We start from the raw sequence: 25191 nt of genomic DNA on the forward strand, positions 1-25191 counted from the left end.
GGGGGTTTTTTTGCAACAGATAACTAAGGATTAAGTTGAACTCCTGATCCTCCTCCCTCAACCTCCCATGTTCTGGAGTCACAGGCATGTACCTTATTTTGGTAATCCACTTCAAGTTTTTATCTGGCACCTTAGGATATATATATTGTATAGCTATCTTGTGTCACATTAGGAGTGGTAGTGACTTAGACATTTTTTGTTTTTTGTTTGTTTTGTTTTTGTTTTTCAAGACAGGGTCTCTCTGTAGCCCTGACTGTCCTGGAACTCACTTTGTAAAGCAGGGTGTCCTCAAACTCACAGAAATCCACCTCCCTCCCAAGTGCTGGGATTAAAGGCATATGCCACCATGCCTTGTGCTACACTTAAATTTTAAAGAAATCCCTCCAAAAAATAAATTAGATAGAGTAGTCTATAGAAATAGAAAACTCTTTGATCCCCAACTTTAAAGCTGGGGCTACTAAGTACACAGGCAAAATCTTCCCAGAGCTGCTGTCAGCTTTAGCCATGTCCCGTCTGTGTCTGGTGGCCCTGCTAACGTAGAGAATGGTGAGTGCGCCAGGACAACGTCTGCGTAGAGTGGGTGGGGGCTGCTATCTGGCCACTCGCCTGCCCTCGGACTGCTTTTCTGTGTTTGTTTTAATTATGATCTTATTTCATGAGTTTTGTTTCTGTCTGATATCATTAAAACAGCTATGTTTGGAAAATGATTTGTCTATCTTGCTAGCATACACTGATACAGAACAGAAATTCTATATCTTTCCTATATTGCTGCAGTATCAACTTAATCCTTGGTATTCTTCTAGAGACATGAAGCATATCTTGATATGTTTTTGTTAAGTTAATGTTATTTTTCTTAATAGGGTGCCTCTGAGAAGGACATTGTGCACTCTGGCTTGGCCTACACAATGGAGCGATCTGCCCGGGTATGTATGCAGTTGATAGCTGCCTTTGTGTTAATAACATGAAACACTAGTTACCATGGTGTCTTGGCAGGCAGATTGTGTTTATGATGCTGTTACCTGATCCCCATCTCTGTACAGCAGCACTTGTCCCGTTGTGGCCTCCGTTGATGAGCACTGTTGTCAGTACATCTTTAGGAAGAAAAGAGCACTTCTGGTTCTTCCTGAGGGCCCAGGTTCAATTCCCAGCACCCACAGGTCACTAACTGCTTTAACTCCAGTTTTAGAGGATCTGATGTGCTCTTGTGGCCTCTGAACACACTAAGATGCAAGCAAAACAGCCATATACATAAAAAATACAAATAACTAAAAAGATAGTTGGCAAAACTAGAATGCTGATCAGTCAGTCGCTATTTAATAGCCCAAAGCTGACTTAACTATAAAATTGGTTTAAGTAAGAAATTTGTGACTTTTATTTTTTATTTTTTTTATCACTTGAATGCTTTTTACACCAGGCCTTAAATATGGCACAGTGTGAGCACAGCTTTTCTGACACTGTTCTTTTGTCTTTTGAAATAGGGTCAGTCTCTCTAGGTAGCACTGACTATCCCAGAACTCTCACATGTAGACCAGGCTGGCCTTCAACACCAAGATCCGCCTGCCTCTGCCTCCCAAGTACTGGATGAAAAACTGATTTCTTCTTGATCAAATTCTGTCAGTGTTGATTTCCAGGCTGAAGTAGCATAGACAGAGTCTGCTGAAGAAGGCGGCACTTCTTAGTGTACTGTTTTCTGAGGGGGAGGGGTATTTTGTTGCACTTTAAAGCAGGGTCTCACATGTCCTAGTCTGGCCTTGAACCTTGAACTCACTTCATAACTGAGATGTGGTTGAGCTCCCTATCATCCTCCACCTCCCTAGTGCTGGAATTATTAGCATGTGCCACTATACTTGATTCTTGCTGTTTTTCTTTTTAATTGAGACATAATTCAAGCACTCTAATGACTGACAAGATGACTCCATGGATAGATCTGACAGTCTGAGTTCAATCCTTGGGACTCACGTGGTAGAAGGAGAAAGCCAACTCCCTAAGTATTCCTTTGACGTCCACGTTCACACAGCACACACACACAACAAAATATGTTCTTCGGCTTATAGTACAGTCACAAGGCTGTATAGCTATCACCACTGAAATTCTAGAATGTTCCTAGTGCCCTGTTACTGGTTATTTTAAACAATTACTAAGTATGATCTGAGCTCATTCGAGAGCACAGGATAGTTAACAGAGAAGCCATTCACATCTGTAGTTCTCAGGAGTAGTTATTGCTGTTCACTGGACGATAACAACAGAGAATTTGCTGCTCCAGTCATTTGCCTTTGGCTGTCTAAGTCTTATAGTTAGTTGGTCATGGGTGGGTGAGTGGTACCCATCCTCCATGCATACCTTTTGTGTTCAAAGCCTGCCGCTCAGTCAGGTGGTCTCACTGCCTTTTCTCCTTCATTCCAGCAAATTATGCGCACAGCCATGAAGTATAACCTGGGATTGGACCTGAGAACAGCTGCCTATGTCAATGCCATTGAGAAAGTCTTCAAGGTGTACAACGAAGCTGGTGTGACCTTCACATAGACAGGTCACAACTGACTTCTTTATCACCACTTCACCTATAATTTCTGCAGACCTGTCACAAGTTTACATGTAACCACAGAAATCTGTTCTTGTGACTCATTAGTTAATGGACACTGTTCTCAGCAAGTCAGTCTGAATCAGCCCCTTGAGAGATTAGTTAGAGGATCATGTACAAGCTGATGTGTTAGTAGGAATCACGTGTATCAGAACCAGTTAGGTACTTTTTCTAAGTGCAGTCTCTGCCTGCCTCCTGGCTGTGCTGCCCTGCTCTGCCTTGCCAACAGGGTCAGCGCTGCTGGCAGGGGAGGCAGTCAAGAGCAACCAGCCTCTTCTGGACAAGTCTGGGAACTTGGATACGTAGAAAAGTAGGTGTGTGGCATTTTCCAAAGGTGGCATGGTCCTCAAATGAGTTATTGCTATTTTACATCTGCAAAATAACTCAGTTTTCTAAGTTGCAAACAAAATAAAAGCTGTTTCTCTTACGAATTTTATTCTTTGAGAATAAAATTAGTACATGCTGCTGTAATAAAATTGCCTTTAATCACTTAAGCCTGACCTCGACTCAAGCAGTGAATGCCTAAAAACATAATGAAGAAGCTAGTTTTTATAACAAAAAACAGTATCATTTGTAGCCTTTGGCACTGCATTGTTGTCCAGGAGAAAGAACGTGGCACTGTGGGAGCACTCTCCTCAGACCTGCAAGTGACAGGGACTCTGGGGAATTTGTAACACAGTCCAGGGAGCGCAGTAACCTCCTTACCATGAAAATGACTTGTTCTTCCCATTTGAAGAGCTATTGTGTTGAGTAGTTGAACCATAATTCAAATAGTGTCCCAGAAAAAGCCTTGGGCTCCCTGTTTGGAGTCTGGCTGGCTCCAAGCACAGCCAGTAGCCCGGCTCAACCTGACTGTGTGCCCCTTCTTCCGAGGCTTTGCATTCTGCACACCGCTTCACTAACAGCAGGCTGGAGACTGCCTGGAGTTGACTTTTGCTCGGGAGTCATTGCCTAGGGCTCTTGAACAGGAATGTTCCACAGAAGTACCAGATATTATTTATATAAGAAGAAGTGCTTTTTTTTTTAACAATGCCCTTTCAGAAATCTCTAACTACTTTGTAACTGCATGATTAACTTGGTGATAAAAGCAGTTATTAAAAATCTACCTTTTCTAAAGTGTATGTTTCTTTTCTGTGTTTTCATATTTGATAGTCTCTTAGTAAATGATAAAACAGTAATTGAGTTTCAACAATTTTTGTAACTGTCTATGTTACTTCTTTTGTTATGAACTGCTAAAATTTTGGGGTTTGGTTTTAGTGTTTCGAAACAGAATTTTTCTGCATAGCACTGGCTATCCTGGAACCAGCTTTGTAGACCAGGCTGGCCTCAAACTAATAGAGATCCTCTTGCCTTTGCCTCCCAAGTACTGGAATTAAAGGCATGCGCCACCACCGCCTAGATAGCTGCTCAAATTTTATTCTTGGGTTACTTTTCATTTCATTTTATTAAACTGTAATGGCTGTTTTCAGGGAAGAGGTTATACTATGTAAAACTAACATGCTAGTATAATTTCTGGTACTTTTTTATTTATTCATTTGTTTGAAACGGGGCCTTAGGTAGCACAGGATAGCCTCAAACCTGCTATTAGCTGGGGCTAGCCTTGAACTCATTCCAATCCTCCTGCCTATTGCTCCAGAGTACTACATCTGACCTGTTTTTTGTTTGTTTGGTTGGTTTTTTGAGACAGGGTTTCTCTGTAGCTTTGGAGCCTGTCGTGGAACTCACTCTGTAGACCAGGCTGGCCTCAGTCTCACAGAGATCTGCCTGCCTCTGCCTCCCAAGTGCTGGGATTAAAGGTGTGTGCCACCACCACCTGGCTGCAAGTTTTTTTTAAAGCAAATAGTGACTAGTGTGTAATAGGTGAGTATTCTGCCTCTGAACAGCACCCTACCTTGGACACTTTCAAGAATGTGCACAGTCCTGCACAGGGAGCCTCCAGATCCAAGAAATTAGTTGGGATGTACTGTCTTGCAAACCACACACTTCCCCGTTTTTCCATAAAAGCTTCTTATCCTGTTGTTTGCTCAAACTGTTACCAGCCACCAACTTAAAGGATGACATCTGAGTGTTTCTGGCAACTGCCACCAATAAAAAGATGTAATGGACGTTAGCATCAAGAGAAATAAACGCAGCTTATCAGTGGGCGATCCAGAGGACTAGGAGCCCCTGCAGTTGAGGAATCTGTTTTCTGTGGTGCCCTAAATGGAACCCAGGACCTAGCACATGCTAGCAAGTGCTCAACCATTAAACTACACCCCAGCGATTGGTTTTTTGAGATAGGGTCTCCCTACATAGCTCAGACTGACCACAAACTCAAAAATGATCCTCTTGCCTGTCCATCCTGAGTGTTGGAATTTAAGGTGTGTGTCATCATGCCTAGATAAATGAAGTCTTAAAAGAAAGAATTCCAACTAAATATTCTGTCTTTCCAGGGGGGTTTCTGTAAACAGAGACTGCTTTGATTTCCTGGCCATTCAGACCCAAATAATCACACAAAAAACTATATTACTTACAGCACTGTTTGGCCAATGGCTCAGGCATATTCCTAACTAGCTCTTATATCTTAAATTAACCCATCTCTATTAATCTGTGTAGCACTACCAGGCTGTGGCTTACCGGTAAAGTTCTGGAGTCCTCCTTTGGCAGCTACATGGTATCTGGATGACTCAGCCTTTCTCCCTGCATTCAGTTTAGTTTTCCTGCCTAGCTATACTAACTATATTCTTCCCTGTCATAGGCCAGAACAGCTTCTTTGCTAACCAATGGTGATAAAACATAGTCACAGCATACAGAGGGGAATCCCTCATCAGGCTTCCGGGCTGTTGAGCCTTTTTGAGACTCTTCTAGCCCAACTCTGGCCTTGAACTTTTGGCAATCCTAATTCAAACTTCCCTGTGCTAGAATTTCAGGACTGTAGGTTTTCAGTAAGATCAGGCCATTGGTTTTCTGGAGCATGGTAAGACCAGGAAGGGTAGAGAATGACCCAAGATTCAGACTAGCATCATTTTCTTCTGGTACCACTGTTATTTTGATAACACTGACTCCATGTTCTTCATTGCCAAGGACACTGAGGAGAAAATGAAATATGGAAATAATGCTGTAGGAGATGACTTAAGGTTTGGGCAGCACTTTGGCTCTCATTGGAGGTGGGGCAATTTTTTAAAAATATTTTATTGTTATTGTGGGGTAGAGGCACACACGTGCCATGGTTTATGTGTGTGTATAGAGGTCAGAGGACATGGAATTGGTCCTAGCCCCGTGCTTTTCCATGGGTTCCAGGGTTGGATTCAAGCCATCAACATTATTCAGCAAGCATTTTATCCACTGAGCCATCTCATCGGCCTAAGACAGAAGAATTTCATTGTTTATCTTACTCATGCATGTGGACTAGTTCACATCAGAGTTGTCATGCAGCCTCATCAATGCAAGCTGACCTCCATAGACTATTAAGCAGAACGCTCGCACTGAGCCACCCTGAATGTCCACAGAGCCACGGTGCTTTGCTTCCGAATGCTGCTTCTTCACGCTTCCCAAGTGTAACTCTGAGAAGCACATCACTAGGGAACAATCTTGAATAAGCTAGTATTGCCCTCCATGACCAAATTTTAAAACAACTATCTTAGTTTCCTCTTAAAATCAAACACCAGTGCTAAAGTAAGAATTTCTCATATTCCCACAGAGAGAGGACCACTGCTAATATTTTATCAGGTATGAGCTGTCTAGGTTTTTATGTTGTTCTTAGATAATTATAACATTTGCCTTATGAAAAAATGAGCTTGTTCTACAAATATGTTTTGCAACTTATTAACTGACTTGGACATGATATATTTATACTCCTCTAGTTGTTTTTTAAGGCCTGGGCACAGACCTTGCTTATCTGAGGTAAGCACTCTGCCACTGGGCTACATCCCCAGCCCTTCCTACTCAGTAGCCATGTATAATCCCTTTCCATTCTATAGGCACTGTTTGTTAGCCAAAGATGGTAGCCTTCCAGGCCCAGATCCCATTTACAGACCAAAGAACTTAAAGTTCAGTAGATTTATAGGTATCGCCAGACAGTGGTGGTGCACGCCTTTATCCCAGCACTCAGGAGGCAAAGGCAGGTATATCTCTGAATTTGAGGCCAGCCTGGTCTACAAGAACTAGTTCCAGGACAGGCCCAAAGCTATAAAGAAACCCTGTCTCGAAAAAAAAAAAAAAGATTTTATGGGTACCATCTCCACATTGTGTGACAAGCCTCAAAAAAGCACAACTTGCCACCTGAGTGGTATCCAATGATTTCTGATGTTTTCATCTTGCTCTCATGTTCTTGCCACTATGAACATGTTATAGTAAATCTACACTCCCACTTTGGCACCTTTACACACCCAAGGAAATCATTCCAATCCATGTCTGCCATTCATACTCTCCTTAACTCTACAAGCTTGGGTTTGGATGGGGAAATTCAGAAGTCTTCAGGAGCCAAACCAAGATAAAAAGTTCGACACTAACTAGACAATGTACATGCCAGTGTTGACCCTTGAGTAGCCTGTGCTTTTTAGAAATCTGAGAGACATTTCCAGAAGAGTCAAAACGTGGCAAGAAACTGATTTATTCTTTCACCAAAGCACCTTTTCTCTTCATTTCTGCTAAGAGCAAATAGCAAATAAATGAAAACTTGGAGCCTTGCCACGCACGCCTTTAATCCCAGCACTCAGGAGGCAGAGGCAGGCGGATCTCTGAGCTTGAGGCCAGCCTGGTCTACACAACAAGTTCCAGGACAACCAGGACTGTTACACAGAGAGACCCTGTCTTGAAGGAGGGGAAAAAATCATAGACTTTCACACAGAATTTCTCTTATTCTTTGCTCACAAAAAAATATGTATGTGTGTGTTTGTGCGATAAATGCGTGTTGCACATGTGTGTGCAGGCACACTAGCCCATACACACCTGGAGACCAGAGGCTGATGTTGGGTGTCTTCCACCACTCTTCGCACTGAGTTTTGAGGCAGGGTCTCACTAAGCCTGGAGCTCACTGTTTCGTTCAGCTTGACTGGCTGGCAGGCAAGATCCCAGGATCCACCCATCTCTGCTCCCATACTTAGGTGTTTAACATGGATGCTGGGGGGCTCAAATGCAGGTCCAGCAAGCACTTTGTCCACTTTGGGGGTTTCATGTAGCCCAAGCCGACCTTGAATTCAACCTCCTTCCTCCACCTCCCAAGTGCTGGAATTTACAGCATGTACCACCACACCTGGCTTCTGTTCCAAAACTTCTAAGCTTCTAAAACTTCTCTACTTGCACACTATTTACAGACAAGGTCTCATGTAGCCGAGGCTGGCCTTAAACTCACTATGTAGCTAAGGATTGGTCTGTCTCACCTCCTGGGTACTGGAATTACAGGGGTGTGCCACCACCACTAGTCCCCCACACATGTATCTGAACTGTAATGTAGTGATTGCTCATGAGAGGAAGGAAGGAAGCCCACTGCCACCCATTGGTTGTGTCTTGGCCACGTGTCTCCAAGTGGAGCCTACCAGGATCTTCCAGGAAAAAAGCCATGGATTTCTTCCTCCGTAACTGACTTCTATACCCTCCAGTATAAATGCTTTTCTGGGTCTCAGGACAGGCAGCCCGGCCATTCCCTGGTCCCAACCTTCCATTGCAAGGAAAAACCAAAGAATGCTACAGCCCGCATGCACTTGGCCTTTGGAGCGTCTACACACACGTGCACACACCTGCAGCTGGGGGTGGGGCGCAGTGGGAGAGAGCAGATGTGCTTGTTAAGCCCTAGGTTCGCTTGACAAAGAAGCGAAGAGAAGGAAGGGAGAGAACTCCCTAGGTAAAGGCTCGCTGTGCAGTCACGGACCTGAGCTCCACCCTCAAACCCCACATTTAAAGTAAAATCATGAAAACAGCCATGGTGGTGATGCGTGCTCGTATTCCTGGTGCTACAGCAGTGGGGGCAGGCAGATCTTGCTGGCCAGCCAGCCTCGTCTACTGGGCTAGTCGCAGGCCAGTGAGAGACCCTGTCTGAAAACATACACTTCACACACACACACACACACACGAGGACTGCTTGCTGGAATGATAATTCCTCATCTGATTCGTTGGATGAAAACCACAAGAGGTGGCAGGTACCCACCATGTTGGATGTTCCTCTATGGCAGAGGAGTAGCTAACAATATACAGTGTTTCCTTTAAAGAAAAAAAAATTTGGCTTCTTGGGTCCTAGTGGCATTTGCCTATGATCCCACACTCAGGAGGTTGAGCCAAAAGGACCAGGGGTTCAAGGTCAGCCTCAGCTGCCCAGCAAGTGCACCTAAGACCTGTGTCCAAAGCAAAATGAAGAACAACGGAAAATCACTCTGCCTACGGTTTCTATCCAACAGGAGTCAATTCAGGACTCTATTCACATTTCAAGCTTTTTATTGACATTCAGGAAGGGCCGGGCATGGTGGCAAGCGGTCGGTCTCACTGTCCCAGATTACCCAGGCCTTCTACAGCGTGGGTAACAGCATCCGTAACAGTGTGGGTCACCTTCTCAGTGACCTCCTTCACCACTCTGTCCCCTGATTCTTGGGCTTTCTTCAGGGCATCGGTAAGGACTGTTGGAAAAAGAAAGAAAATCGTAGGAGCAAGTGATCTAGTGCTTCCAGCAGGAGAGGCCGGGAGGTGAGGTCATCTTAGGGGGCCAATCCTGGGGGCTCCAGGAGGATGAAGGAAAGAGTGCCAGTGTCATAATGAATCCCAGTTTGGTTTGATTTTCCCAAACGACTTTCCTTTCTTCACATTTGAGGGAGACAGCATGGACAGCTCACGGGTACACTGGCTACTTACAGTTTCTGGATAGTGCTTCTTGGTCTTCTCTGACTGTTTTTATGGAGAGTGCTGTATTTGATTACTGTTTCTGTCATCAGCATTCATCACAGAGGTCTGAGCCTTCCTTTTGACTTAACTCCCATCACGCTTTGCTTCACCTTTTACGTCCCCGTCCCTGGCCCCTCCTGTGTAAATCTGTGACGTTTCAGATTGACAGCTTTGCCTAATGTTTTCTTTATGACTACTGTGCTGTTTTGTGGTTGTTTTCAAGAGCCTCCCCCCTCCAAGATTATACTGAAGTCTCTCAGGACACTTCTTTGATCTGAATTTCTGTGTCCCCCAAATTCCATGTTGTAATCCTCCTCTAGATCACGTCATGAAAAGGTGGGCTGTGCTGCTGGCTAGGTTAGCAGGATTGGTGGAACCTCGTGGGCAGGACGGCTAATACCCAGGAGAGCAAGCCAGCCAAGGAAGGACATAGCAGAAAGATGTCGCGTGGGCCAGGAGCCAGCTTCACCAGATGCCCAATGCTGCCTGGGGCTTCCAGACTTCAGCACCAAGAACAACCTTTTTATTATTATTATTATTTTAAGTTTTTCCAGACGGGTTTCTCTGTGAAGCCCTGGCTGTCCTGGAACTCACTGTGTTGACCAGGCTGGCCATGAACTTACAGAGATCCACCTGCCTCTGCCTTTGATCCCATGATGGTGTTAAATGCTTGCATCACCACTGCCCAGCTTATCAATACATTTCCTTCTTTTCTTTTCCTTCTTCCGGTCTTTTTGAGTGAGAGTCTCACTACATAGTTCAGGCTGGGCCGGTACTCACTATGTAACCCGGGCTAGCCTCAAACCCAGTTTTCCTGCCTCATTCTCCCTAGTTCTGGGGTCATAGACATGATCCACCATGTGTGGCCATAGAAACAATAAATTTCTGCTGTTTATGAACCATTGAATTTACAGCATTTTATTTTAGCTGTTTGAGCTTAAACAGTTTAATATACTTGTGTGTTTAAATGTAAATCCTTCACCATCTGGACCCTACTTGGTTGTAAAGATTGGAATGAGATGTTTCGTACGCTGTTCTACTCATGGCGTAACACATACACAGTAAATTTTTATACAAATACATATTAAGATGCATACTTGTCTATTTAATTGTTGTGTCCCTATGTGCTGCCACATCACTTTCCGTGGCCTTGTCTTCTTCAAACTCCACAGAGAAAACAGCCTAGATGGAGCCCTAACCCAAGGTACAACCTGCACAGATAATTGCATCCAGGGAGAATGCGCAGATAATTGCAGCCCAGTTGAGAGGATGCCACATCTGGGGCAGGGCTGGGTCTGGTTGAGCAAGAAAAGGATTCGCTGTATCGCTGGGGCTCCCTTCCTTCCTCTCTGTCTCCCTGCCTGCTGACTCCACTCTTTCTCTACTGTTCCTATGCTGGGGGTGCAACTACTTCACGGTAGGAAAGTGCTCTGCCTCCGAGCTACACGCCCACCGCTCTGCCTCCTCTCCTCCCCTCCTTTTCTCCTGCCTTATTTCCCTCCTCCCCATTCCCATCTTCAAACATCAGCCTTACCCTTCTCTCCAGCCTCCTTGGCATGGTCCACCACCTCCTTCACCACCTCCTCCACTGCATGAACTGAATAGAAAAGACAAATTCAGAGTGAGGGTGTGTGTAAGCCCACTTCCCCTCACAATGGCCCACGATGCTTCTTGACAACGTGGAGAGACTCTGCGATGCTGCCCCTAGTCAGGGGAGACGGCTTAGGAAAACCCTTAGCTGCCTCCCGAAAACCCTTAGCTGCCTCCCTTCGTAGAACCACCCCCCAAGATGCCTGGCTGCTGGACATGCACAGGGCGTTCCCTGCCCCTCTCTGCCTGGATGGGCATGGATAACCAAGAACAGCCTCTGCCTTGTCTTGAGGTGGGACGGCTGTCAGTCCGCCACACCTGTCGGGACGAGCTTGACCGGCCTGCTTCAGCCTCATCTGTATCTCTGCAGAGAAGTTAAGCTCCTCTGGGCAACGCTTCCTGGAAGAGGTAGTCTGTACCCAACTCCGGGTTCTGGAGAGTTTGGGTAGGAGCATGTTAGAACCCAAAGACTTGAGAGACAGAACTGTTCCTAACACTACCTTCCGCTGCCATGTCCCTCACAGCTCAGATGGCTGGAAGATTAAGAGGAGGTCGGATGTGGAGCCGTGGAGTTTAAAATGAAGTACATGCTGTTCTGTCTACAGCCATTTCCAAAAAGAACAGCAAACTTGACACAGGTTTATTGTGTCCCCCAGAGGGACTCGTGAGCTGCCACAGAACCATATCCTAAGTTCTTGGAAGAAATGTCCTTTTAGACTTTGAACAGGACCAGACTCCATGTTTCATAATAACAGAGCCTATGAAGTGTGGTGAAAATCAAAACCTGCCTTCCTTTTTCTCTGGGTCGACAAATCAAATAGGCAGGATTTTTGTTTCATTTTGTTTTATAGTTCTTGCAAAAATCCAGGGCCTTGTACAGACAAATGTTCTGTCACTGAGCTACACCCTCAGGCTCTAGAATAAGCAATGATAACAGAAGGTACTCTTGGCTTCCAGGCAGAAGGACCTAAGCCACCAGTATCTGGATTCTGCCTGCCTCCAGGAGCCTCCGCAGGGCTGGCCTCATCCTGACCTCCAGGCAGGCTCAGCCTAGGTCATGGAGCAAGTCCCTAGTAAGGAAGCTGCTTGGCCAGGGACTCTCGACTGAAAAATTACCCCAGCCTTTGTGCCCCCAACTCTGCTATCTCCTGGTGGAGCCAATGAGCCAAGCTCCCTGATGGGCCTCAGCCTCAGTCTACCCCAAGGTTCTTGCCTGCTTTCAACAGACCCAGAGAAGTCTGCCCTCACCTTCCGGGCAGCTAGAAAGCCCCAGCCCCTTACCTGCTCCCTCAGTGGCTTTCTCAGTGCGGTGGGCCAAGCCCTCAGCCGCCAGCTTCCCCAAGCCTCCCAGCATCGTCCAGCCGCAGACAGTGACAGATACGGTGCCACAGGCTGGATTAGCGTGCTTTTATACATGCCTGTGACAACTTGCCAGGCTCCAGGGCACCAAGCCCTTACCCAGCCAATAGGAGCAGGTGAGTCAGTTCAGGGCCTGGGTGGGGCTACCCCAGTACTGTGCACTACCTCATCCCAATGGGCCCCCCTATTTCCTCTACTAGGAGCCCCGAGAAGCCGGGACAAGGCAGAACCAGAGAAGTCACTCTGGACGTGTCTTGTCCCATGGCAGGCGCCTTGAGCGCTCTGTGAGTTGACATCTGTGAGTTAACATGGCAGCACTTAGGAACTGTTGTTCTGCCCAGGCCCTGGCTAGGGCCTGAGCTCCCTAACCTGAGCTCAGACCTGTTGCCTGATGGCAAGGCCTCCAGCCTACCTGCCAGGGTCCCCGCAGTGGCCTGGTCAGGCCTTCAGAGCCTAGAGCCTAGAGCCAAGGTCCTACTGCCTTTCCCACTGCAAGGAACCATGGCCCAGCTGAATGGCCTCGTGGTCTCCACCTGACAGGATGCTCAGAGTGTGGCTTCATCCTCTGGAGGACACGGCACTGGGCAGGTGCAAAGTCATCCTGGCTCGGTCAGCTGATTTTCAGTCAGCCTAGGCCCTGGCTGAGTGACGGGGGCAGCCAGCCCGTGGGAGAGTCCTGGCCACTTTGTACTTTGGAGTTCAGCTTCTAAGGACATTCTATAAGTGTAAGAGTTGCCACTTAATTCCCCACATCCTAGGCATGTAGGCCGAAGACACCATCACTGCTTGGGAAGCTGTCTCACTCGAATAACCCCGAGGAGCAGCTCCATAGCTTCCTGATATGTCTCATGCAGAGGGGTCAGGCTTCCTCCCTCATTACTCAGGGTAGGCAGAGATTCCTTAAGCCACATACCACACGTTGCCTCCCTTAATCAGTAGCCTAAGCAAAGCCTCGGTTTCCTCATCTATTAAATGGGACAGCTATGCCTTCCTGGCTGTGTCACTACTAGTCAGTGGGACAAAGCATGCAAGCTCTTACAAATACCTGGTCGCTCCTGATCATCATGGATATGCTGGGGAAGTTCCTCTTGGCCATAGGCCCTACTCACTACAGCTGTGGGCTACGGTGCACTGGGGTGGGAGACCCCGTGGAGCTAGAGAGCTAAAGGAGATGGACTCCATTGGCCTAGGGACAGGGGCAGAAGGTCTTGCCGTGTTCCCACTCGCATGGGCTAGACCTGGGTCAGAAAGCTGGGGCCTCCTCCCTGGGAAGCCTCTCTCACCCCCTCAAGGCCGTCCTGCTGGGTGTGACAGAACATAATTAGTGTTTACCTGATCAAGGGCCCTCAGAGCCCATGCCCTTCAGAGCTGAGGTCCTTTTACATTCCTGTATAGTGTCAGCAGGCCCTGGGCTGTGGTTAGGGCAGTTAAAGAGCGCAGTGGGCAACAGGACCTCCGGTCAAATGACCAAGCCCCACACGTTACTGCTGTCTCTTTAGGGCAGGAGTGGACAGACACTTAATTTGGAGTAGCCCATTTTAGGAACAGGAAGGGTGGGGAAATGACTCAGAGGGTAGAGCGCCTACCACGTGAGAAGACCTGAGTTCAAATCCCTAGGACCCACATAAAGCAGGAACATCCATAATCCTAGAACTGGTACAGGAAAATAGGACAAACACAGGAGGCTTCCAAGATGTTTGTAGGCCAGCTAGCCAGGTGTGCACTGTGGGAAAAATCAAAGAGAGGCTTGTCTCAAATAAGATGGAAGGTGAGGGCTGATGCCCTCAGCTGTCCTCTGACCTACATGGGTGTCACGGCACACACATGCCCGCATTCACACACACAGTGTGCACACACACAAAGACTTTTTAAAAGAAAGAAAAAGAACAAAGATTCTTGCTAGTTATATAAGCGAATGTATGTATGTACGTATGTATGTATGTATGTATGTATGTACTGTATGTATAGAACCCCCCCACAGGTGGGGAAAGGACCATAAAAGTGGGGTCCCTGGAACTGAAAAAGGTTCAGCCCACCCTATCCTTCCCCACTTAAGGCAAAGTTCTAGAGGGTTCCACTTGGGGCATTAGCTTGGGGAAGGAGTGTACAGCTGGTGGTGATGGGACTTCAAAATATACGGAGATACTTTTGGACCCACCAAAGGCCCTTTTTCCATTGAGGGTGCATGTGACCTCTACTCTCACAAGGGTCCTCTCTTGCTCTTCCCCTACTAGTTTCAGAACAACTTCCAGACCTTTCCCTATAGATCCCCAGCTTAGGTCTCAGCATGGTTCTCCTCTCTGAAGTTCCCCAGCCCCAACAGACCCCTGTCAAGAGTCAGCCTACACAACACAGGATGATACTGTGACACCCCCCCCATCAGCCTGCACAGCCCAGGATAGTGCTGTGACCCCCCCCCACCCGGTCAGCCCACACAATCCAAGATGCTGTCCCTCCCTCTCCCCGCCCATCAGCCCACACAGTCCAGGATAGTGCTGTGACCCCCACCTGGTCAGCCCACACAATCCGGGATATTGTCCCTCCCTCTTCCCGCCCCATCAGCCCACACAGCCCAGGACAATGATGACCCCCGCCCCCGTCAGGCACCACTTCCCAGAGACCCTGCCCTCTTTAGGACACTGTCTCCGGGTGAATACTCACACTACTGCTCTTTGCCCAGACACACACCCCAAATGCCTGGCCAGGAAAGGTAGAGGGACCAGGAGTGGCCGAACGGCCCGGAGATGGACTTAGCTCCCTGGCCCTTTGGCTCTGGCCCAGGTCCAGTCTCACTGGTCACTCAGATCCAGTTGCGACCCGTTCCCTGTGCTCCCAAGCCACCGAGTGTCCCAATAGGTCTTCTGTACTCCTCTAGATGCCTGGGACAGGACCCCCTTTCTCGCCAAAGGTTCTTCTAACAATAGATGGATCCTGGCCATTGTGGTTGGGCAGCTTTACCTGCCTACATGAGGCTGAAGATGACTCAGGTGAAGGCTGCCCTCCGTTTCCCCATCCAGGGGAGCAGCCCTTGAACACAGGCACCCAAGCCAACCTTCCCTGAACCAGCAGGTCAGGTCTAGCCTTCCTAGGGCAGGGAGAATCTGGCTTCGACAGGAGCAAACTAATTCTCCTAGGAGAATTTGCTCAGCAACCCAGTTTGGCAAAGGACTTGCTGACTGAATCATCGAGTCGAGAAAAGCTGATTTTTCAAAGGCCGGTCGCCAACTTAGCAAAGACCAATGCTCTATTTAAAGTTGTTTACGTTGGGTGGCTAAACACCTAGGCTGCCTCATGTCTGACTGACACAAACATCCAAAGAATGGTGGTCCATCCTGCCTCTGCTTCCTCACACTTTGGCCCGATCTGAGTTTGTAGCAGATATTTCTGTACCCATAAATTTTGCACATACTGAGCCCTCCTGGCCAGTGTGGAGCCTTAGGCATCCAGACTCTCAGAGACCTGGCTTGTGGATCGCCAAAGGAAGCTATGCCCAGCATTATGTCATCCTACACATAAACGGGGTACCAGGTAGACTCCTGGTGCAAGGCAGAGAGCACATTGACATGTATGCTCTCGGAAAGGGACCATGCACAGGATGAACAATAAGAGACACTGGGATGCAAATCGTCAGGAAATAGGACACCTGGTATCTGTCTGGATGGTTCAGGGGGCATTAAAGAGTTTGGCTCCTGGGCCTTCGCTGTGGAAGAATCAAGGGACAGAAACTACAGCCATCGTCAGAGAACATATGGCCTCTTCTAAACTCTGCACAAGAAGGGGACAGCTGAGGGAATAAACCACCTCTCCTCTTTCTCCCCAGACTCCAGCCAGCATCTTCCCTCTGACTGGTCCCGGCTCACAGACCGGAATCCAGGGAAAACAACCCAGGCAAGCTGTCCAGGGAGGAACTGGAGAGAGGAAGTGTGGGTGGAGATCAGAAAACCAGCTTATCCTTCCGAAAACCACGACTTAATTCTAAATGCCCATCTCTTCTCCCTAATTAGAACTATGTGGAGCAACAAAAGAAAGAGAAGGCCCACTGTCATGCTCCATTTCAGAGAACCGGGAGACAAGGAGGTGTTTGGAAACCCAAAGTCAAGTGAGCAGAGAAGAACCTGTGTGGGAAGCCAAGGGGTGGGGTAATGGATGGGAGGGGCCGGCAGGGCAGGGGGACCTCCAGTAGAAAGGACTCCTGGGGACAGAAGTAAGGCACGAAGGAATGGGTGATGGAGCTCATGAAAGTTCAGGCGTGTGAACATCGGAGAATCCCCGGGGGGGGGGGGTGCCACTGGTGTCAGAACGCTGGCCGCAGACTCTTCCTGAAGCTGACTAAATTTTGAAAGACAGAAGGGTGTTGGCAATACCTCAGGAAAGGAAGGGCTCTCCCCTGCCGCACCTCCTCCCCAATGCTGCTGTAAGGGATGTTCCACTCCATACTAGAGTCTCAGGTCCCTGCAGAGCTTCCCAGATGGAAAGCACAAGGGGTTCTGTCTGACAGAGCGTCTTTCTGTCTCCCAGTGCGCAGGCACACTCCTTATGTTCCTCCTCCACCTCCTGAATGTTCCCATCCTCCCCATCCCGCAGCACAGGGAGCAGAACCGGGGAACCAATCACAGTATATGGGACTAATTTCACAAGAGAAGTATATTAATTTAACTAAATGATTTAAAGTTGTCTCATTTAATAATCAGTCGTTTGCATTTGAGTTTGTTTAGTTTTGTCTCTGGTTTTGTTTTTGTTTCTTTTGAGGCAGGGTCTCCTATAACCCAAGCTGGCCTTTAATTCACTACATAGCTAAGGATAGCCTTGAACTCCTAATTTTGAAATGAATTTAAATTAATTAACTGAATTAAACTGAACAGACTAGCTAGACATTGTGACTCACAATTATAATCTTAGCATTCAACAAAGTGGAGCAGGAGGATTACAGTTTGAATTTGAGGCTAATCTCGGCTACAGTGTGAGATCCTATCTCCGAATAAAACAAAACACTAGATCAAGTAGACTCTGGAGAGGTGGCTCAGGGGTAAGGAGTACTTACTACGCTTGTGGAGGACCTGGGTTTGGCTCCTACCACCCAACAGAGGCTCCCAGCTGTTTATGACTGCAGTTCTAGGAGATTCACGGCCCTCTTCTGACCTCTGTGGGCTCAGGCACACATGTGGCGCGCACACACACAGACATAAACTGAACAATTAATTGTAAGATACCAGACAAGCTAAAGGTTTTATTGGAGTTCCACCAGCTGTCCCCTTAGTGTCCTTTTGTGGTTCCAGGTTTCATCTTGGCTCACACTATATTTGGAAGTTACTTTTTTGGCTCCTATAGTTTCTTGGGGTGACTTCCCAAAGCTATGCTTGCTTTTCTTTCTACCTGCCTCTCTCTCTCTCTCTCTCTGTCTCTCTCTCTGTCTCTCTCTCTCTCTCTCTCTCTGTCTCTGTCTCTCTCTCTCTCTCTGTCTCTCTCTCTGTCTCTCTCTCTCTGTCTCTCTCTCTCTCTCTGTCTCTGTCTCTCTCTCTCTCTCTCTCTCTCTCTGTCTCTCTCTCTCTCTCTCTCCCCGTCATGACCCTTGACACTTTTAACTGGTCCTGATCAGGATTTGTCAAATGTTCTTTGAGCTGGGTTTGACTTCCCATGACTGGACAGAGATTAAAGAGTATTTGGCAAGAATACTGCAGAGCTGGCTCACATGGGAAATCCCAGCACCTGAGAGGCTAACATAGGAGGAGCTGTGAGTTCCAGGCCAGCCTGGGCCACAGAATTTGAGGATGAATTGGGGTATAGTGAGATCCTACTTCAAAAAAGAAAAATAGGATACAAGATCAACTCCAAAAAATCAGTGGCCCTCCTTTACACAAAGGATAAAGAAGCAGAGAGGGAAATCAGAGAAGCATCACCTTTCATGATAGCCACAAATAGCATAAAATATCTTGGGGTTACTCTAACCAAGGAAGTGAAAGACCTATTTGACAAAAACTTTAAGTCTTTGAAGAAAGAAATTGAGGAGGATACCAGAAAATGGAAAGACCTCCCCTGCTCTTGGATTGGGAGAATCAACATAGTAAAAATGGCAATTCTACCAAAAGCAATCTATAGATTCAATGCAATCCCCATCAAAATCCCATCAAACTTCTTCACAGACCTTGAGAGAACAATAATCAAGTTTATATGGCAAAACAAAAAACCCAGGATAGCCAAAACAATCTTATATAATAAAAGAACTTCTGGAGGCATTACCATCCCTGACTTCAAACTCTATTATAGAGCTACAGTATTGAAAACAGCTTGGTATTGGCATAAGAACAGAGAAGTCGACCTATGGAATCGAATAGAAGATCCAGATATTAACCCACAAACTTATGAACACCTAATTTTCGACAAGGGAGCTAAAGGTATACAATGGAAGAAGGAAAGCATCTTTAACAAATGGTGCTGGCATATCTGGATGTCAACCTGTAAAAAAATGAAAGTAGATCCATATCTATCACCATGCACAAAAATCAAGTCCAAATGGATTAAAGACATCAACATTAATCTGTCCACTTTGAACCTGATAGAAGAGAAAGTGGGAAGTAGTCTACAAGATTTAGGCACAGGAGGCCTCTTCCTAAGCAGGACCCCAGCAGCACAGACAATAAGAGAAACAATGAATAAATGGGATCTACTGAAACTGGGAAGCTTCTGTAAAGCAAAGGACACTGTCAGTAGGACAAAAAGGCTGCCTTCTGACTGGGAGAAGATCTTCACCAACCCCTCATCAGACAAAGGTCTAATCTCCAAAATATACAAAGAACTCAAGAAGCTAGGCACTAAAACTCTAATTAACCCAATTAAAAAATGGGGTACTGAACTTAACAGAGAATTCACAACAGATGAACTTCGAATGGCCAGAAGACACTTAAGGTCATGCTCAACCTCCTTAGCGATCAGGGAAATGCAAATCAAAACCACTTTGAGATACCATCTTACACCTGTCAGAATAGCTAAAGTCAAAAACACCAATGATATCCTATGCTGGAGAGGATGTGGGGTGAGGGGAACACTCATCCATTGTTGGTGGGAATGCAAACTCGTGCAGCCACTGTGGAAATCAGTGTGGCGGTTTCTCAGGAAACTGGGAGTCCACCTCCCTCAGGACCCAGCAATTCCACTCTTGGGAATATACCCTAAAGATTCCCGATCATACTACAAAAGCATTTGTTCTACTATGTTCATAGCAGCACTATTTGTAATAGCCAGAACCTGGAAACAGCCTAGGTGCCCCTCAATAGAAGAATGGTTAAAAAAGGTGTGGAACATATACACATTAGAGTTTTACTCAGCGGTAAAAAACAATGACATCTTGAATTTTGCATGCAAATGGATGGAAATAGAAAACGCTTTACTGAGTGAGGTAAGCCAGACCCAAAAAGAGGAACATGGTATGTATTCACTCATAAGTGGATTCTAACCATAATTAAAGGTCTTTGAGCCTATTATTCGTGATCCTAGAGAAGCTAAATAAGAAGATGAACCTGATGAAGATTATTTAGCTATCCACCAGGAGGTAGGAAATAGACAAGAGTCCCAGGTAACCTCGGGTGCATGGCGGGGAGGGAGGGTCGATGGAAGGGGAGAAGGTTAGAGAGAAGGGAGTAGGGGAAGAAAGGGGAAAGCTTGGTGGCCTGGGATGGGGGGGGGGAGGGAGGAAGGATGAATATGGGATCAGGGAAGATTATATTTCAACTAAGGGGCCCATTTTAGGGTTTACAGGAGACTTGATTATATATGGGATCCCAGGTCCAAGGAGAGATCCCCCAGATTGCTCTCTGGACAGAGGAGTGGGTGCCTGAATCGGCCGTGGCCCATGTCCATACTGATGTATATTTTGCTTATCACCATAGATCCTGCATCTGACGAAGGACGGCGATACAGTCGGTGACCCATATTGCAGCACCGGACTGAGCCCCCCGAGGTCCAAATGAGAAGCAGAAGGAGGAAGAACATGAAAAACGAAATCAGTACTGCGAGGGATGCTATCACCCACTGATACAAGGGAACGGATCTGATGAGAGTTTACCAAGGCCAGTCGGATTGGGACTGAAAGAGGACGTGATCTAACCAGACTCTCCGAATTTGGCCGGATTCTCTGACTGTGGCTGACCCGAAGTCTTTCTGAAAAGCCATTGACTATGACACTGGGACCTGTTTCCTCTACATATAATGGATTTTGGGGATCCAGTCTGTTTGGACACTCACCTTCCTGGACCTGGAGGGAGGGGGAAGGAACTGGAACTTCCCACAGGGCAGGAAACCCTGACTGCCCTGTGGGACGAAGAGGGAGGAGGAGGGGGAGTAGGGGGAGTGGGAGGGTGTTGGGAGGGGGGATGGAAATGGAAACTTTTATAATTTAATAAAATTTACTAAAAAAAAAAAAAAAAAAAAAAAAAAAAAAGAAAAATACCTTAGACATGCATCCTTCACATAATAGTAACTAACTTTCTCTCTCTCTCTCTCTCTCTCTCTCTCTCTCTCTCTCTCTCTCTCTTTCATTTTTCTTCCTTTTTTTTTCTAAGACAGGATTTCTCCATGTAGCCCTGGCTGTCCTGGAACTCTATAGACCATGCTAGCCTCAAACTCACAGAGATCTACCTGCTTCTGCCTCCAGAGTTCTGGGGTTAAAAACATGCACCACTACCACCTCCCAGCAAACTTTGCTGCCTTAACAGTATGCAGGTGTCTGCCACATAGAGCCAAGTAACTTCGCTTTGCCATGTAGCCAGTCTCCAGAACCATCTCATCCTGCAAAATGGAAACATCTTCTGGCCACCCCTTCCTCCTAGTCTCAGACAACCAGCATGGTACTGGCTGTTCGATGTGTCTGTTTGCTTTACACACTACAGATACGCAAAATCGGAAACACTTTTGTAACTTGTTTATTTCACATACTATAATGTCTTCAAGGCCCCTCCATAAAGTACCATAAGTTAGAATTCCCTTTCCAGGACCCTTTTCTCAAAATTATCTGTGCCAGCAAGAAGGCTTATTGGGTAAAGGCCCTTGCTATAAAGTCTGGTTACCCTAAGATCTGAGTTCAAATTCCAGAACCCATGTAAGAGTGGAAGGGGAGAATCAACTCCACAAAGTTGTCCTCTGTGCACATGCACCCAGACACATAATAATAAATTTTAAAAACATGGAGGGCAGCAGATCCTCTGAAATTGGAATCATAGGCTGTTTTATAAACTGTTATGTGGGGAAATTGAACCTGGGTCTGATGTGGGATTCCCCTATGTATGCTGTGAATACCACTGATTAATAAAGAAGCTGTTTTAGACCTGTGATAGGGTAGAACAGAGCTAAGCGGGGGGGGGGGGGGGGGGGGGGGGGGCTAAACTGAATGCTGGGAGAAAGAAGGCGGAGTCAGTGAGAGTCAGTGAGAAGCCATGTAGCCCTGCTGGAACTTTACCGGGAAAGCCACAGTCATGTGGTGATACACAAATTAATAGAAATGGGTTAAATTAAGATGTAAGAGTTAGCCAGTAGGAAGCTAGAGCTAATGGGCCAAGCAGTGGTTTAATTACTACAGTTTCTGTCTGGTTACTTCAGGACTGAGCAGCTGGAAATGAACAAGCCTCTTACAACATGGGTCCTCTAGCAAGAGCAGCAGCTATAAGTGCTATAAATGGCTGAGTCATCTCTCCAGGCCCTAAATGTGTATGAATGTGGAAGGGGTGTTTCTGTTTTTTGAGACAAAGTCTCTCTGTATTTCCAGCTATACTGGAGCTCTGTAAGTTAATCACACTGGCCTTGAACTCACAGAGACCTTCCCAACTCTGCCTTCCAGGTGCTGAGATTAAAGGTGTGCACCTCTATATCTGTCTGGTCTCCCAAATATTTTTTAAGAGAAAACTGGGGCTAGAGAGATGGCTCAGCAGTTGAAAGCACTCGCTGCTTTATCTGAGGACCAGGTTTGGTTCCCAGCACCCATGTGGTGGCTCACAAAATCTGCGCTTCAGTTCTGGGGAATCTGATGTTTTGTCCTCCACAGGCAAAGCAAGCACATGATACCCATACATACATGCAGGCAAAACACTCATACATACAAAATAAAAATAAATAACTCAAAAATATTAAAGCAAAATAAAAGAGAACACTGTCTGACCGTTCCTCAAGCAAGCATCAGCTCCCAGTTACCTGCAGTAACTGCTTGTGTGTTTTGCCCACGGCTACCTATTACCCTCTCCTTTCCACTCTCACTACTTGGAAATATACAGTAAGGTTGCTCCTTCCCATACTTATTTAATCCCTAACGTGTGCATGTCACAGTGGACTCATGGCTACTTACTTCAGATGAGGGGTTTTATTCCCATGCCGCAGGTTTGGGTAAGTGTGTCCCCAAAGGAACCTTGAAGAGGTGGATCTACTGATGCTAGCAAACTGAGGATGCGCCTGAATTTCCGATCCTCTTGTCACAGCTTCCCAAATCTTGGCAATAGAGGTGTATGCAATCACACCCAGTGATAGTATGGATTTTTTAACTTCATGTGGTTCACAGTCTCATACACACTTACATCATTCTCCTTGTGCCCTTCTGCTCCCACTGACCTCTTCTTCTCAACAAGTGAATTTTTTCTTCCCAAGACAGGGTCATACTCTGTGGCCTTTGTTTTCCAAGACAAGATCTTCAATACAGTCCAATTTGACGCTGAACTCATCACGTAGCCAGACTGACCTCGAACACATCCTGCCACAGGTTCCTGAATACATAGATAAGTTACATTGCATAGGTAAGTACCTCCATTCCTGGCAGTTATTTGCATTTGTAATAGAATTTGGTTCATTTGTTAACATTTCTGCTCCACTTTGGGTTCCTATCCCCCAAGATTCTAGTTTGTTTTCACTATTTTACCTAGTATCAGAGAGACACAAAGAGAGACAGAAAGACGCATGGAGAGAGAGAGAGAGAGAGAGAGAGAGAGAGAGAGAGAGAGAGAGAGAGAGATGAGGTGGGGGGAAAAGACTGTCTGTCTCCCTAGCTCTGCTACCTTGTTCTGGCTTTCTTCCCTTTCTGCTTCTTCCCTTCCTCTCTACTGCCCCCTGTAGGTCACCAATGTCCTCAGTTTCTGAAAAACCAAGACAGACTTCTATGGTTTCTTACAGCACATATAGAAAGCATATTATACGCACTTGTTGTTGTTGTTGTTGTTGCTTGAGACAGGGTTTCTCTGTAGCTTTGGAGCCTGTCCTGGAACTAGCTCTTGTAGACCAGGCTGGCCTCGAACTCACAGAGATCCGCCTGCCTCTGCCTCCTGAGTGCTGGGATTAAAGGCGTGCGCCACCACCGCCCAGCACTATACACACTTTTACATCTTACTTTCGTCTGCTTAGCAGTGAAAACATTTTTTTAGGCAGGGTCTCATGGCGCAGCCTAGGCTAGCTCCAAATTCCAACGCTAAAATGATCTCTGTACCTCAGCTTTCCAGGAGCATGGACTACTGGCATGTGCTAGTGTACCTGGCTCAAAATGTATTTTACTTATTTGGTGTGTGTGTGTGTGTGTGTGTGTGTGTGTGTGTGTGTGTGTGTGTGTTCATCAGGGTTGGGGGGGAAAGTACCTCTTCCTATGGAGCCATCTCATCAACCTAAAAGATACCTTTTGTTTTGTTTTGTTTTTGAGACAGGGTTTCTCTGTGTAGCACTGGCTGCCCTGGAACTCACTCTGAAAACCAGGATGTCCTTGAACTCAAAGATCTGCCTGCCTCTAACTCCCAAGTGCTATAATTAAAGGTGTGTGCCACCACTGTCCAGCTAAGCCCACTGGTTTTTAACTATGAAAAAGAATACTAAAATCACATTACACAAGTAAATCCCACAGAAAAGCTTAGTTCAGAGGAGACACAGGAAAACTATCACCCAAAAGAACAGAAGATGCTTAATAAACAATAATAGTGATGAAAAAAGTCTGTCAATCAGAAATATCAGAATTCTGAGGTGAGGTGGCACCCAATAGGAGTGGTGGGAGGGGTCTTACAGAGAGAGGCAAGGAGTAAGACAGAAAGGTGGAGATGTAACAGACAAAGCAGAGATGAAGACCATAAGAAACCCAATAGGGTTAGACGGTAGTGGCGTACGCCTTTAATCCCAGCACTCAGGAGGCAGAGACAGGCAGATCTCTGTGAGTTCAAGACCAGCCTGGTGTACAGAGCTAGTTCCAGACCCCAAAACTACAGAGAAACCCTGTCTCGAAAGGAAAAAAAAATCCTTAGGGAGCTGAGCATGGTGACACACAGTTCTGACCCAAGACTAGGGAGGTCATGAGGTCCTGGACAGCTTGGGCTACAAAGTGAAGCCCCGTACACACCCCTCTGCCAGAGAGAAAGAGAGAACAGACAGTCAGACAGACAGAGAGAACTGAGTAAAGCTCAGTGGAGCACAAAGCTTGGACTCAAGCCCCATCCCACACCCCAAACACACAAAACCACTAAAAACTAAAACAAAACAGAACACAAGAAGTGTAGACCTCCAGACACCCTGGGAACAGGATGCAAGTTCGTACCGCTATGGTGAAAAACGGTACGGTGACCTCTTGAAATACTGAAAATAGTAAGAAGTCCTATAGGACCCAGTGCCTCTTCTTCTGGTCACATACCCAAAGGAAATGAAAGCAGTGTCTCAAAGAAATACCCACACTACGGTGCTTACTTCAGGCTTAGTCACAATAGCCAAGATCTAGGAGCAGCCAGATGTCCATCAACAAAGAGTGACAGAGCTAGGTGTGGTGGTGCTCGCTAGCAGTCCCGGACTCCAGAGGCAGAAGCAGGAGAAGCAGCTCA

General features: G+C 46.5%; 2 protein-coding genes across 2 annotated transcripts in view; one reads left to right on the forward strand and one right to left on the reverse strand.

The window, feature by feature from the left end:
* Nucleotides 1-3694, forward strand: part of Glud1 (glutamate dehydrogenase 1) — a 36107-nt gene extending 32413 nt beyond the window's left edge. Inside the window, exons 12-13 of the mRNA XM_048421542.3 lie at nt 861-923; nt 2404-3694. Of these exons, the coding sequence (XP_048277499.3) occupies nt 861-923; nt 2404-2523 (183 nt within the window). The 3' untranslated portion in view covers nt 2524-3694. The remainder of the gene's footprint in view (nt 1-860; nt 924-2403) is intronic.
* Nucleotides 3695-8968: 5274 nt separating this feature from the next.
* On the reverse strand, nt 8969-12452 carry Fam25a (family with sequence similarity 25 member A). Its single transcript, XM_048421531.3, has 3 exons — nt 12299-12452; nt 10962-11024; nt 8969-9165 (listed from the first exon to the last, which is right to left on the reverse strand). Exons 1-3 carry the CDS (start codon nt 12369-12371, stop codon nt 9032-9034), a joined length of 270 nt encoding a protein of 89 aa, XP_048277488.1. The 5' UTR covers nt 12372-12452; the 3' UTR covers nt 8969-9031.
* Between the last annotated feature and the right edge of the window lie 12739 nt (nt 12453-25191).

This window comes from Myodes glareolus, chromosome 5 (assembly GCF_982192425.1).
Source record: "Myodes glareolus chromosome 5, mMyoGla1.1, whole genome shotgun sequence".
NCBI lineage: Eukaryota > Metazoa > Chordata > Mammalia > Rodentia > Cricetidae > Myodes > Myodes glareolus.

Bases quoted from the DNA above. Each gene is read 5' to 3' on its own strand.
- Fam25a (XM_048421531.3), bottom strand. From the start codon at position 12,371: ATGCTGGGAGGCTTGGGGAAGCTGGCGGCTGAGGGCTTGGCCCACCGC. The intron at 11,025-12,298 runs GTAAGGGGCTGG...TTTTCTATTCAG, and splicing joins GAAAGCCACTGAGGGAGCAG to TTCATGCAGTGGAGGAGGTG. The intron at 9,166-10,961 runs GTAAGGCTGATG...TTTTTCCAACAG, and splicing joins CAAGGAGGCTGGAGAGAAGG to TCCTTACCGATGCCCTGAAG.